This window comes from Neomonachus schauinslandi, chromosome 1, assembly GCF_002201575.2.
Source record: "Neomonachus schauinslandi chromosome 1, ASM220157v2, whole genome shotgun sequence".
NCBI lineage: Eukaryota > Metazoa > Chordata > Mammalia > Carnivora > Phocidae > Neomonachus > Neomonachus schauinslandi.
The window spans coordinates 170338116-170354427 of NC_058403.1; the positions used below are offsets into that span (position 1 = coordinate 170338116).

A 16312-nucleotide genomic window follows, 5' to 3' on the forward strand; every position below is an offset into this window, starting at 1 on the left:
CCTATCTGTATGAGACCAGATTTTCTTCATATACTTCAACCAAAACAATACATCATGATAGATTGACTAGAGAAGCACATATAAGACTCCAGCTTTCTTCTGTTAAGTCAGACATTAAAGAGATTTGCAAAAACACATAAGCAATGTCCCTTTTCTCATCAACTTTTTTGGGAAAAATATAGTCAGTTTCTTAAAATATGTTAATTATGTTAACATGTGGTCATTTTAAAATCAAGAAATTACTAAATTAAATTCTCAGTTTTAGTTTCTAATATGGTATATATTGGTAGATATAACCCACATAAGCAAAAATTCTTTGGAGTATTTAATAATTTTTAAAGGTGAAAAGGGGTCTGCAACCAAAAGTGTGAGAACTCCTACGTTAGACAAGCACAGAAATTTGCAGATAAATGAATCCATTTATGTAAAACTTGCCACAAGTATATTTAAACAGTATTCCTTGCTGGATAAAATTTGTAATAGCACCTCTGCTTTCCGTGGCAATACAGAGTGAGGGAATTGAATTGTATTTTAATATGTGGTCCTTGATATGACTTTTTCTTCCCTCATCTGAAGCTTCTTTTAGGGTAAGGATCTTATGACCCTACTTCTGTATCATTTCCCACTGGCCATCATTTACACTATGTTCTCTTGAAAAATTGCAGCAAGCCATTTTATTAGAACTACCAGACAAAGAGAAGGAAACAAAAATTGTTGACTTTATTTTAAGTGACACTGAGGGAAATTGAGGGTCTCCGTATCATTTCTGTCCAGGACAATTAAGCAGACTATTGCTCTACTGCAAAATTACCTTATCTGCTGTGTTCATTTTTGGTCACTATGTCTTTTGAGCCACTTTGTAGGGCTGAATATTATCTAGTGATCACATACACGTAGCATATCCAGGGGGAAATTAGTATGCTGTGAGGCATGATGCTTCTGTATTCACTCATTGATGACCTTAGAGATATTCAAACATCATTTGCAGAGTCATCAAGCCTACAGTTTTGCCGTTTGAGCCAAAGGACTATAGCATACAAGGTCTAGACATACAACCGAATATGTAATTTGGAAAGGAAAATAAAAAGAGCTCTTTTGGTCTCAATAATCAGGTTATTATCTTAGAAAATAGGAAGTGAGAAAGTCAACTGTTCATCTGGATGTTGTCATTTTATGATGCTGGTTGTGGAAATATGCAGAAAAAGTATCTGGATGATTAATGGATATCCCCCTTACCTATTATATTAAAATGTCTTCCTCGCAGGAAAAGTAACGTGAAGTATAACAGAAAGAGCAGTTCTGGTTATAGCTCTGATTCTCACTCACTGTATGATCTTGGGTAAGTTATTTTATGTCTCTGAGCTTTATTTTCTTTGCTTATAAAAATCAAAGGGTTGGACCCAATAGTTCCTTCCAGTTCAAACATGATAGGAGTCTATGAATTATAGCCTGCTCAAATATTATACCCTCTATTTATGGAAATATGATGATTGTACTCTTTTTTAAAATTTTTAAAAAATTTTATTATGTTATGTTAATCACCATACATTACATCATTAGTTTTTGATGTAGTGTTCCATGATTCATTGTTTGCGTATAACACCCAGTGCTCCATGCAGAACATGCCCTATTTAATACCCATCACCAGGCTAACCCATCCCCCCACCCCCTCCCCTCTAGAACCCTCAGTTTGTTTCTCAGAGTCCATAGTCTCTCATGGTTCGTCTCCCCCTCCGATTCCCCCCCTTCATTTTTCCCTTCCTGTTATCTTCTTCTTTTTTTTTTTTTTAACATATAATGTATTATTTGTTTCAGAGGTACAGGTCTGTGATTCAACAGTCTTACACAATTCACAGCTCTCACCATAGCACATACCCTCCCCAATGTCTATCACCCAGCGACCCCATCCCTCCCACCCCCTACCCCTCCGGCAACCCTCAGTTTGTTTCCTGAGGTTAAGAATTCCTCATATCAGTGAGATCATATGATACATGTCTTTCTTGATTGTACTCTCTTAACACCTGTTACCTATAGGAGAAATACAAAAGGTATTAAATATCAGGTTCTTTTAGTTCACACTTCATTCTTCTAAATGATGACTATATAATACTATAGGTCTATTTGTGAAAGAAAGATATATACAGACACAATGAGGTGGAAAAATGAGTAATTATCAAGTGAATTAAATCCATTTTATACTTTCCTTTCCCTTCCTCAAAGATAATTACTTTAGCACTCTCATTCTACTGTCTATGTAGACTGGCTACAATACCTGATGGGACAGCAAGCTGTGAGCTTTGTGGAGAACCAGGAACACCTTAGCTTGCATGACCTTTAATCTCTGCTTCACTCTGCCACTTGCAAACAGCTTAGCACAGAGCAATGGTTTTCAGAGTATGGGCTCTAGTCAAGCTGCGACAGCATTACTGAAGCATAACTTTTAAAAAATGCAAATTCTCAGGTCCCACCCAGCCCTACAGAATCAGGACCGCTGCTTAGGGCCCAATATTCAGTATTTTAATAAGTTTTCCACGTTATTCTAATGCACACTGAAATTCAAGAACCTCTAACATGGAGGAACAAGCCTGGCATTTGGAATCTAGCTCTGCTTCTTACTATGTAAACTTAAATCGACTATAGAATCTCTTTGGGAAGCAGTTCCATCTACAAACTGGGTTTATAAGAATAAGTCTTATTGGCTCTAACTTCAAAATGTATGTTAAGTCTCTCCATTTATTTTCCTTCCTTAAGTCCTAGCCACCAACATCTCACCTAGATGGCTCCCTGACTGGTTGTCCTGCTTTTGCTCTTGGTTCCCCACAATCTATTCACCACAAAGCAACCGGGGCGGTCTCTAAAGACATGAATCTTGAGTCATTTCCCTGCTTAAAATCCTCCATTATACTCAAAATAAAACCCAAACTCTGTGCCTGGCTTGTAAGGTATCAGTCGCCCTCCAATTTTTCAAAATTTTTTGCCTTTTCTCACCATTGGCTTGATGCAGCTCAAACATGTCAAGTGATTTCCTGTCTCGGGGCCTTTGCAATTCCTTACCTTCTGACTGGGATGTACTCCCCTTGAAAGTCTGGCTCTTTCTCACCCTTTAGTTTTCAGCTCAGAGTTCAATTCTCTGACTAGTCTTCCCTGACTATCTTATCTTAGGAAGCCTTTCCCTCCTCCTTATTTTCTGTCATATCATCCTAATTATTTTCTTCATAATTCTTATCACAATATGAAATTTTCTAGTTCATTTGTTTTCTTAATAGTATATTGTCTTCAGCTTCTAGTAGAATACAAGCTCCTTGAGAGCAGGGATTTGTACAGCAACCCTACTGCCTAACACTGCCTGCCACAGTTACAGAGACCTCTTTAGGCAACAGGCTTGAGCAATGCAAACTTGAGCAACGTGAAAGGGCCCAGAGTGACCACCGAGCTGAATGCAAACAGGATTGTTAAGCTACCCACCTTGAAATAGTCAAAGGCCCTAACTGACCAATTACAACAGGGCAAAGTTCCTAAGGTTACCAAAAAAGGGAAAATTCCTTATGTTCCCATACTCCCTCACTCCACCCTATAACTATAGCCCCTCACCACCGCCTCATGGCAGACATTATCTCTTTTGCTGTCCTGCTCACTGTTCCCTGGCAATGTTCAATAAACTTCTATCTCCTTTGTTATAAATTGGGTGAATTCTTTCACTGCCTGTGCCGCCGGCCCCTACCCGATCAGGATGTTCCACAATACAACAGGCAATGAAAAAAATAGTTGTTGAACAAATTAATAATATATTAAAATCCTTGGAAAATGTCTACCTTGAACAACAAAGATTTATTGTATTTTACTCTTTAAAATTACAGATCTGTATTGTAGAAAGTTTTTTATGCTGAAAAATGTCTGAAAGAGCAGATTAAAACTAGACCACACTGTATAATGTATAAACTTATCCAGCCACTATATCCCATACCTGAAACTAATGTAACATTCTGTGTCAACTATACTCAAAATAACAAAGACAACAAAACAACAAAACAGAAACTAGACCACGCTGGTCAAGTATAAGTCACGGCAAAAATAAATTGGAAAGACAGGGTAGGGTAAAATGTTTTATTTTAGAACGAGTTTTAATTCTTCATGCATCTCAAACATGAGTAGCACATGCTAACTGAAAGGTACAGCTATAGTGGGAGCGCTCCTACCAGAAATAGGGGCTCCCATCATTCTGACACAGGGATGATGGGAACAACAGAATCATGTCCAGCAGGCCCCTGGAGGAAGGTTAAATGGCTCCAGTGTAAGATGAGAAAAATGGCCATTTTGCTAAGCCAGATGAGAAGTTAGCACACCTGTGGTTGTTGAAGTGGAGACTCGATGAACAGAATAAACAATTGGAACCATAAAAAGAGAAGCAAGTTTCTAAAGTCAAACCCGTGGTTTATAATCCCTGAGTATAGCACATCTTAATGTTGTAAGAAATTCTCTTGTCAACAAAGACAGAATGTTCACGGATATGTGACTGGGGCTATTTTCTCCCCTTTTGTGATATACACAGTGATTTTAATTATAGTAACTCATTTAAATTGGAGATCTAGACAGCTGGATATCAGGAACTCCCAGCATTGGGAAAACCCAATAGAGACCAAAAAAATGAAAGAAAAAAAATGACAGCCAAGCACTTTTGTATAATTAATCTCTCCTGTGACAATGAAAACAGTTCGATGATTTCTGTGTCACTGATATGCTAGTTGAGGAAAAACAAAAGAATAAACATAGATGCAACAGCCAAGCACTATTAAAGTCAACTGATCTGACAAGCTTTCTAATACCAAGGGTGGTTGACAACTGAGAAAAAAGCTGAGTTATCTTCAGAAAGCAGGCAAATTTCATTCCGCTTTTCCCCACATGCATGGATGCAGATAACTTCATTTAAAAGGGAAACACTGTTAGAACCTGATTTTCATCTCCAGGGCAGGATCCCTGAAGAAAAAAATCCATTTTACTGCACAAGGCTGAAGGCCAGTGACAAGTTTGATTCTCTAGAACAGTGACTCTGGAGTATTCTTTTTCCAGTGCAGGAAAACTTTGACCCACTAGAAAGCACTACACCAACTCTTGGTTACAAAACATTTCATACTTTCATAACAAAAACAGATACTTCACTTAAAAGAAAACCACGAAAGTGAAAATGACTTTATTCAATTAGTTGAGCAACTGAAATAACACTTAGGAACAATCACAACTAAATTGAAAAGTCTATTCAGCTAATAAAAAAGAGAAAAAATTGGCCATTTACCCGAATAATTTCAGGTTGTCCTTACCTGACATATAAGAAATCATTATTACGCTCGCGAGAAAAATGTACCCTAAACACTTGAAAAATATATCAGTTTTATTTCACTAAACAAATATGTAACTTTTGGTTCTATGTTTTTTCAGTCAATGAACTATGGAGTCCTTTGCTTTTCAACCAATCAAATATGGTATCAACTACCACAGTTTAATAAACGAAAGAGCCAAGATCAAATATCAAGTCCATCATTTGACTTGAGTAGAATTAGTTCTTTATAATTGTTGAAGAAAGATGAATGATTAAAGAAGTGTGTAAGTTTATTCAAAAAACTTGTCCAGGTAGGTCATCACGTGAAATAGTTTCTAGAACCATGTGTGCTTGCCTGCCACCTTGGATATACCAGGTATGTGAGTTCTAAATCCTGAGGGTCATGTGGGGGAGCTCACTGCAAGCTAGCTGATACACAAAATCTCCACTCAGTTTCCAATCATGTTTCTAAAGAAGATTTTATGACTAATGAACAAAATCTTTGGCTATGTCTTAAAACCGAGATGCTTTGGGAGAAGAACTGGTGAAATAAATAGACCTTGTGGTATCTGTTATTGCAAAAAAAAGAATATTTAAAACTTCTGCTACAACTTGCCTCTAAAGAGCTACTCTCAGCATTTTAGTATTCACTGTTGTATATTTAAACTATTTTTGAATAATTATCAATCTACAATAGTTATTTCCAATACCCCAGAAAGATGGGATTCAGACATGTTCCAATTTGGCAGAACTCAATTTGCTTTCTAAATGCCTATCCAATGAAATCCCTTTTTGGATTTCAAATCGATACCCTAACAGGGGTTTCCAAGATTGGCTAAATTGATGACCACGTGCTACCAGTTTTACATTTATATTATGTTTGGATCAATGCCGATGATTTGATTGGAATAGGAGCAGCTGCACATAAAAAGTCTTTGGGGTGAGAGAGATTTGTCACGCTCCACTCTGATAAGAACTAAATTTGGGGAGTGTGCATTTTTAAATGTTCATGGTACCAAATTAAATTGCTATCAAATAGAAGCAATTACAAAGAATTAACATGAGCTCCAAATCAAAATTCAAAAGAAGAAAAGCACACAGTTTAAAAAGAAATACATCAGGAGAAGGAATCACAAAAGCTCTCTGGTGTCAGGTTTACAGCTTGATGGAAAGAGGAAAAACATTTCCTTTGCAAGTGCATTCCCACTAATACCCATCTCCCAAAGACCTCAGCCTGATTTCTTCTCTCTGCTCTGTCAACATCTTTGCTCCCCACCCTCACTCTCCACACCCAGAATCACCCCAGGAACGCTAATTAGCAGCAAACCAAGAGTTTTACACAGTCCTATTTGACACAGTCTTTCCTGAAAAGCCTGAATGCAAACTTCCCAGTTTATGCTTTTAATACCAAGGTCTGTAGCATGACAAATGATAAATTGCAAATGCAAACTTACCATAAAAAGTCAACTGTCCTCTTGCTACATTTTTCCCTCTTGAATTTTCAGCCACACATTCATATAAACCAGCATCTTCCTGCTGAAAATTGGGGATTTCAAGAATTCCATTTGACTTGTGTCTTCTGGCTTTCCTTGCTATAGGCTTTCCATCAGCTCTTCTCCAGATAATAGTTGGTACCGGACTGATAGCGAGAATAAAAAGAAGTGCATCAAATTTGAGAAAACTGTACCTTTTATTTGAACCTATGCTTCCCATAACCCCTTCCTTTTTGGTTCTGAACAGATAAGCTTGCCTTAGACAGTATTTCCCAAACTTCATTCATTCATATATCACTATTATGATTTTAGCCATATCCACATTTCTAGTATTACTATTCTATATATTGTGTTTTTCTTAGAATCAAATAACCTTTCTTAACCTTGAATAAAAACATGTGATATTATCACTAAAATAAAATCAGATTTTTATATGTTTGTTATATTTTTTAGTGTAACTGTTTTTTCCTAAATCATAAATATGAAAATGAAAATGTTCATGCACAAATGTGTCAGACTGAAGATGATGGCAATTCTTTCATTCTTCCCATATGAGGTCCAGGTCCTCCTCTGCCTTAAACCTGCTGGGTTGTTTGACTACTTTCATTATTGAAATAAGACAGAAGTGATGTTGTGTCACGTCAAGGGTTAGGCAAGAAGAAACTGGCAGCTTCCATTTTCTGTCCCTTGGAACATTCTCTATAGAACCTTACCAGCTTGTAGCAGCAGTTCACTAGGAGAGTGGTTTGAGGAAATTTCACTTAAAATAGTAAGATAAGGGAAGAAGCCATCTGTGGAGTCTTTATGTACTCTCAAGGCATCTATCATCCTACAGCCGTAACAGTGAGAACACATCTTAAATTGCAAGGAGGGCATCATTGAGTCTGCAAATCAATGGTTTAGCAAGCTAACCACAGCTTTTAAGATTGCAACTTCCTACCAGGGGATACAATTATTTACTTATTTATTTTTCACAAAAACACACACAGAAAAGTAATTAGGCTAAAGACTTGCTAATCTTCTCTGGAAAACCTGAGATGGTATTTAAAAAATTAAAGTCATCAATTCTACTATACTTGTTTTAGAACAATTTAAGTTAATTCAACAGACACTAACTCAAAATGCAGAAAGGGCTCTATCAAAAGTACATTACGGGTGCCTTTACATTTGATGAGATATACACTTAATATGTGCCTTTACAAATAACTGTACTTAGACATAGTCTTCCTGCTCGTAAGTGGGCAATGATGATGTGTTTTGGCAGCTGGATATGCATACCCAAACATTTCTGTGTAGACTGGAGGAGCCCAATTTTGGTCTTTTGTTTTTATTCCAGTGCCATTCAAGCACTGTGAATAGAGTTTAATTCATACCCCCTTTGAAGTATGAACGATGTAAATTTTGCTCTTTTTCCAAAAAGGATTTTTCAAGGTGTCACCTTGCATAGTTTACCAAATTTATACCTGGCCTATCCAGCTACCTGCTTTCACCTTTTCCCTGGATTGTGTTTCCCAATGTATATATTTAAAATAAAAAATGGGGCCATGTTATACTGTTTAGCAATCTGCTTTTAGTCTCTTAGCAATAAATCATGGGTATTTTCTCTGTCTCATATGTTGCTTTACAACTTGACTTTTAATGTCTGTACAGTGCTCAGTTCTATAGATATGTCATAGCTTATTTAATGTGGTAAGTTTTCAGGATACAAAAATTTATCATTGTATTGTAGCTTACACCGCCCTGACTTAAAAACATGGAAACCAAAAGAATCCTTTTATTAGAGCTGAAAATCCAATGATAAAAAGGAACATCTTTCTTCTATGGTTGCTGTGAAATGCAAAAAATTTACAGAAACAGATTAGATGCTAATATGGGGGTCGAGCACAAGTTAGTGTTGTTGCCTTAGTCAACATTTGGGCACAGGGAGAGGATGAGGAATTAGCAATGGGCTAGCCGGAGAGAGGGGGTTGGGTGTAGAGAATAACACCAATCATTAAAATCCACAGATGATCTAAAAATTCTCATTTCAGATGATAGTGTATATCATTTGTGCCAAACCCTTTTTTCAGGGTTACTGGGAAAATCTTAACTGATCTGTGTTTCATTTTCTTAAGGCCCTCTGAGAGATACTCTATGGAAATGTTAAGGGGATCTCGAGTAGGCTTATCACTCCACAGACTTAATAATAAAGTTGTGAATAATTTTCAGATATAAGATCTTACGTATCTTTAGCCAGAAGAGAAGGAAATCCAAAGTAGAAAGAAGAGACTGGTCATTTAAAAAGAAATTCAAGAAAAGTTTGATGCCTCCTCTGTAAACTAGGGCCAGAAGGAAAGTCCATATTTTCCCAAATAGTCAGCTTGAGTGTACCTCAAATGAAGGCCATTGTTTTCCTGTCATTCTGGGTTAGACAGCGTGCACATTACAGGTCACAATAATAGAACAAAGTACTTTTTCAGAATTGCCCATTCTCTTCTCTTTTGTGGCCACATCAATTGTGGCAGCCTAATCCCCCTTGCACCATTACATGTCCCCTCTCCATGGTGAGAGGGCAGAATCAAAGATGCATATATAGAATTACAAAAAGAAAGTCCTGTTTTGCTTTTCAGTCACCTCAGAAACCATCGTTATAAACAGTGCAAATAAAATTCTCTACCTGCCCCAGCTGAAGGGAGGACAAGATGGAAGAGAAACCAGAACTTACTTTCCTAAGGCAAAGCATTCCAGCTTCACTGTTGTTCCTTTGGCAGTCGGCACTGTTTCTGGGAAATGTACTTCTATTTTTGGCTCATATTCACCCATCACCCCTGCGAATAAACAAAGGAACTAAGTCTTTGAGGTTCTTTTAAAATGTACGTAAGTGTTTTTCTGTTAATGTAGGATGCTCTCATACATCATTATGTGCACAATTAATTTCTTCATCTAAAGCTGGTTCTATCTCTAACCAGCCTTGAATTGTGGCTCTTCTCCCAGTTACTGCTAGGGGAAATTTTGTATCACAGTGCCCTACCATCTGCCTAGGATCAAATTCTCCGTGCATACAACTTCACTTATCAAAAAACCTTTTTTTTTTTTTTTTAAGGCAGTCACCAACCAAAAAAGGAGGGGAGAGATAAAGTCCTAATCACCAGGAAAATCAAATAAATTATCTTTTTGAAAACATACTGCAGAAAAATTTTAAATATTCAAAAAAATACTTCCATGGTCTATTATGTCTAGATAAGAAAAAATCTGAATAATCAATTTGTGAACACAAATTACTTTATCATTCACTTTCAACACCAATCCGAATTAATCATAAATTCGTGCACAGAAGGTAACATCAAATGTCAGTATTATTGTATTCTGAACCAATGTAAAAAGGACAGTAGCAAGCAACTACAGAAAATAATCTTAAAATTATACCCACCTTCCTAACGGCATGTTTACTTTGAAGGTCATATTCTCCCACTTTCCCATATCCTACAAAATGCACAACTGTGGCCATGGTAAAACAACCTAACAATCTAAGTCCATACTTTATAACTAAAGACTTATCAATTATTTCTTATCAACACATTCTTGATCCCATCTCCCACTATTCTAATTGATCGAATACATTTATTTCTGTTCAATTTCTAATCCTTTTCCATGGTATCTGATTCAGCTGTGCCAGTATAAAGTTTGGACTTACCTAACTTACTAAGAAATGATAGGATCCTCCATTTCACCTCTCTTTTAGGTTTCCCATAGTTACAGAAAAAAAGACTGAGGGATTCAGAAGAAAAGGTAAAAGCAAGGAACGGATGAGGACAGGTACAATGACAGAGAGAAATAATTCCACTCATTTTGCAGAGGTGATCCTTTTCATCTGCAGCTTTAATGTTTGGGAAGAATCAAGGGGATTTCCTTAATGTGTAAAAGGAAAAATCAACACTGTCAGATGGCATAACTGTCTAGCTAGGTTTGCTATGAGGTATGTCATCAACAGTGCAAAGTTGAACATAAGTGTTTGGTTTTTTCCTTTCCTACAATGACAGGGAAGATTGGATTTGGAAGGAACCCTTGAAATAATTTAGTTGAGCATTTTTAATCTTGGCATCCATGGATGCACACTTTACCACAGACAGGATCTATAGTTAGCAACCTATTCTCAGAAGGACTCTGAATAGGGGCACCTGGGTGATACAGTCGGTTAAGTGCTCGACACTTGGTTTCTGCTCAGGTCGTGATCTCAGGATCAGCCCCTTGTCAGGCTCCCCGCTCAGTGTGCAGCCTGCTAAAGTTTCTCTTTCCTTCTCCCCTTGCCCCCCCCCCCCCCCCCCCCGCTATGTGCGTGCCTGCACTCTTTCTCTCTAAAATAAATACATCTTAAAAAAAAAAAAAGGACTCAAAACCACTTTTCCCCCCATTATAATCAGTCCTAATCTGTCTTTTCCTTTTGTGAGCAAGGTTGTAATCTCAAAGGGGTCAAGCAGTTTATCTTTAGTTTTACAACAAACTAGTTAGTGTTTCAGGCTGTATCTCTCATCCACGATTCCTCTTTTATTATGGTGTCTCACCACTGCAATGAGTAACACTACAGAACTAGATTCAAATACACGAATTCCATGCTTGCCACAAAAAGATACAAAACCATTCCTTCCTTTTTGGCCGGTCTGAGTTCTCTTGCACTTAAATTTGGGTTTGCCTTTCTTTGAGCCTTTGCCACAAAGTTGGGCCAGTAAAGAAGTGGTGCTTGCTTATGATGGCATTTGCACACAGCTGCTGAACTTGCTAACCAACAGCGTGCGGTTGACTCATCGTCCCATAAATATCAGTAGTATGACTATGAGTGCAGGAACAACTTAACACCTTTTAGTGCTGTGTGTGTGGTTATGTACTCCAAGAGCAGTGCTAATTAAAAAAAGAATTGCTTCAAGAAAAAGAGGTCTTTCGTGCTCCCAGGAAATCAAAACAATCTGCATTGCCGTGTATCCTGTGTGGGAGGGAGAGGAGACAATAATGTTAAAATACAAGGGGCAAGGCTGTTTCAGCAGCCATCGGGTTTTCCCCCTGCCTCCTCTTTCTATAAACATTCATATACACTAGGTTTCTTTAACTCAGCTCTAAAAGATATACCAAGGAGAGTAAATATATCTCACAGGACCTTTTCCTGAGAAACTGAAATATCACTGCAATAAAGAGACGGAGTGGAAGATCCCCTGGCCTCTTCTCTCCTCGTCCTAAACTTCTACATACCAGGGCTCAGACTCGAAGTCCACGCCTCCAGGATCCTTTTCCTCCTCTGTCTGGCCTGTTCTCTAGCTCACAGTGGCCTTTAAATGACCAGAGAGCAACAAAACTTCTTTGCCTCAGTTCTCAATGTTTCCCCCGATTTCTTTAAAAAAAAAAAAACAAAACAAAAACCACACACACACACATTTATGGAGGTATAATTTACATACAAAAACCTGACCAATTTTAAGTGCAATTCAAAGATGTTTGGTAAATTGACCAAGTTGTGAAGCCATCACCATCATCCAGTTTTAGAGCATTTCCATCACCCATGATCCTTCCTACCTGCTCATAGTCAATCCTCAGAACCTGTTTCAGCCCCAGGCAATACCTCTAATCTGCTTTCTGTCTCTGAGAATTGCCTTTTCTGGACATTTCATATACATGGAATTAGACACTCTGTGTTCTTTTGCATCTGGACCCTTTCACTTGGCAGAATGTTATCAAGGGCGGCGCCTGGGTGGCTCAGTCGTTAAGCGTCTGCCTTCAGCTCAGGTCATGATCCCAGGGTCCTGGGATCGAGCTCTGCATCGGGCTCCCTGTTCGGCGGGTAGCCTGCTTCTCCCTCTCCCACTCCCCCTGCTTCTGTTCCTGCTCTCGTTATCTCTCTCTCTGTCAAATAAATAAAGAAAATATTAAAAAAAAAAAGAATATTATCAAGGTTCATCCATGTTGCAGCATGTACCTGCAGTCTGTTCCTTTTTATTGCTGAATAGTAGTAGTCAACTGTATGGAGATACCACATGTTATTTATTTGTTCCCTGGTCATATTAGCAAGAAGGTAACACAAAGTGAGTGGCTTAAAGAAAAAGAAATTTATTCTCTTATAGTTCTGGAGGCTAGAAGTCATAAATGAGGGCCATGACAGGGCTCCACACCCTCTGACACTCTGGGTAGAATCGTTCCTTGCCTCTTGCTGGCTTCTGCTGGTGGCCATCGATCTTTGGTGGTCCTTGCCTTGCAGCTCCATCACTCCAGTTTCTACCTCTGTCATCACACAATATTCTGTGTGTCTTATTGTATTTTTACAAGGACAACAGTCATATTGGATTAAGGACCCACTGTCATCCATAATGAATTCATTGAACTAATTACACCTAAAAGACCCTATTTTCAGATAAGGTCATATTCTGAGGTACTTGGGGGGTTACATCTTCAACATAGCTTTTTGGGGGGACACAGTTCAACCCATAATACCAGTTAATGGGCATTTATTTAGGTTGCTTCCTCTTTTGGCTATAAGGAGTAATGCTTCTAAGAACATTTGCATGCAAGTCTTTGTGTGGAAATGTCTTTCATTCCTCATTTCCCCATGATTTTTACATGGATGACTTTTCTCTTGCTACATGTCTCAGCTCAAATGATGCCCCCTTCAGAGAAGTTTTTTCTGAACACACTATCTAAAATAAGTCCCTATGTTATTCTTTACTAACACCTTATTTCTTCTATGTTAATTATCACAATTCATAATCATCTTGTTTATTCATGAATCTAGTATCTATCATTTCATCTAGATTGTAAAATGCATGACATCAAGTAATGTGCCTGCCTTTTTCATATGTATCTCTAGCTTCTATCATTGTTTCTTCACTTAGTAGGTAATAAAAAGCTACTGCCATATAAATAACATCATTTTACACATAAATTCTGGGCCCCTCTCAAACAGCATTACTGTTTTCCATCATCTTTATAGCTATTTATATACATGTTATCTCTTTGTGCTTTCACTTCCTGGAGGAATGGGAATTCTTCTGATTTTTTTCTGTAGCCCTCACAAATCCTAGTTCAGTACCAGGCATATGAAAAAAAAAATGTGATCAGTAGGAGTTTGTGGAAGGGAGGAAAAGATGGAGGAATATGGGTCTTATACTATGACACATAGTAGCCATTAAGTCAAACATGTACTTCTTTCCAGGCATGGAAGTCATTTCTAAAGTATCTCATCACGGCTTCTTGTATGAGTTTACTCATTTATACCAGGTGTTTTTCTAAAATGAGCTCTAGGTTGTTTAGGTGGTCATATGGGTGATTTCTGGGTTGATACATACTGATCTATATTTATAGCTATAGAAATTAAAGTAACAGAGTTAGCAATAATACAGATTGATCTGGATTTATAGCAGTAGTTATAGGACATAAAGATATGGATCAGAGATGGGATGGCATGGTTTTCATGATGTTTAAAGAATTTTCATTATATATAAAGATTGTCCTAGTATTAAAGTCATAAAAAATGAAGGAAGCAATTTTCTCCAACTATATTATCAACATTTTGGGGGGGTGGGCACCTGTGAACTGTTTCATTTAATTTGGTTACATCTGGCCGAAGCTATAGTTTTATTTGACTGTTTATTTCATTTTAACTATTTTGGCCTTTACTTTCTACATTAAATTTAAAAAGCTACTGCCGTTTTTATTTTTTATGAAACAAAAGGTCCCTTAAAACAAGAGTACATTTTTCAAGTCATTCCTCTGACCACCTGTACACTTTCGCACTTAATTGGTCTACAGCTGCTCTGCTGATTTATGGAATGATTCGGCAGAAAGAGGCTACTGATGGAATTGCTCCAGACCCTTTTTCAGTCTTCAGACTATTTAAAAGGTGGGAAGATATAAAGGCCTAGCTATGTCCATACAACCAAAGTAAGTAGAAATAACGAGTGCATATCATATAGTCAGAATCAACCAGGATATATAATCTCTGTAATATTCCCTTTCTCTTGCATGATTTCATTCATTCATGATACAATTTGCCTACAGAGACAACCTTTGCTTTCAATTTTAGAGACATTCATACCTACAATTCTAAACATAAAGAAAAATAGAAGTCTCAATTCATTAAAATGCATGTCAACGTTTTCCATTCTGGAGTAAGAGACCCACCATAACCATAGTGAAAGTTCAGTACTTGAAATTCTACACATTAGAGTCCTCAGGAGACAAAGGCTTAGCTATATTTATATTCCGATGGAGTAATTCAGTAAATATTCATGTAACACCAACCATAAGACATGCACTATGCTCAGCAATGGGAGCACAATGTGGACAACACACACCTGATTGTTATCTTTATGACACCTGCAGGCTACTCTTTTTCAGTGCCTTTTGTGGTGACATATGTAGGCAATGACTGTTTACTGAATAACTGAAAGAGCTGATTTTCTGTGGAAGACATGGCTAGAAATTCCTTGTTTTTTTTTTTCTAAACCAGTGGTTCTCAAACTTAAAATCACCTGAAGGGCATAAGTTTCTGATTTAGGAAGTTGAGATAGAGCCCAAGAATGTGCATTTCTAACAATTTCCCAGGTGATGTTGAAGGTTCTGGTCCAGAGAGTATACTTTAAGAATTTCTGTAGTAACCATGACATGTTAAGTCAAAGCAAAAAGTACAACACAATAATACTAGACTCTCCTGTGGGCTAGTCATTGGGAGAGTATTGGTAATGGAACCCTACTGGGGACAATGCTCATCAAGAGCCTGGACCCTGGATATGACCTTGTGGCAATGACTGTTCCCCTTTTGAAACCCAAAAAATCATTAAGGCTGATGTCTATAAGAACATAGAATTTAACAAAATAACTGGCAAATTACAGAATATGAAAGAGAAATCAGTCACACACCATGATTCTTTACAATTTGCAGAGTTCTGTGTTGGCAGAAAGAGGCCACTTTGCAGGGTTGAGTGCCATAACATTTTGCCAACACCTGCCTTAGCTGGAATCTGTGCTTGCTAAATTAAACCACAGAAGGGACTTTTACCCACTTCCATTGAGTGGGATTTTCTGCTAGAAAAAATTGCAAAAATCATCTTATGAAAAGTTCCCACATTGACTTTCTTGTGGACTAAGTCATAAGATGTGTAGTTCATTAAGCTAAAAATATTTGGAAATACCTCATTAGTCCTATAAATCCCTTTGGCTGAGTTTACACTTTGCTCTTTTAAAAAATACTTGTTTTGCTCTGGGTTGAAGGAGACATTGTGAGGTCTAGGGGACCATCCAAGGAATCCCTTCTACCACTATCCACCCTCCAATAGATGGATTTCCATTGAGTTTGAGACCACAACTATCCAAACAATGACTCCCCCAATGCTGTAGAGGAGGAGTAAGGAAGCTGAAGGTTGTACATCATCTCTTAAATTTAGGGTTTTAGGTATCCTCAGAACTGTAGTACATCATCTCTTAAATTTAGGTTTTAGGTATCCTCAGAAATCTGTAGGATGTGAAAATAAGCATGTTTTAACTTTAA

General features: G+C 37.6%; 1 protein-coding gene across 1 annotated transcript in view; it reads right to left on the reverse strand.

The window, feature by feature from the left end:
* Window positions 1-16312, reverse strand: part of CNTN4 (contactin 4) — a 703244-nt gene that overhangs the window by 167505 nt on the left and 519427 nt on the right. The window contains exons 7-8 of the mRNA XM_021694959.1: window positions 9512-9614; window positions 6769-6953 (exon numbers count right to left, since the gene is read on the reverse strand). Of these exons, the coding sequence (XP_021550634.1) occupies window positions 6769-6953; window positions 9512-9614 (288 nt within the window). The remainder of the gene's footprint in view (window positions 1-6768; window positions 6954-9511; window positions 9615-16312) is intronic.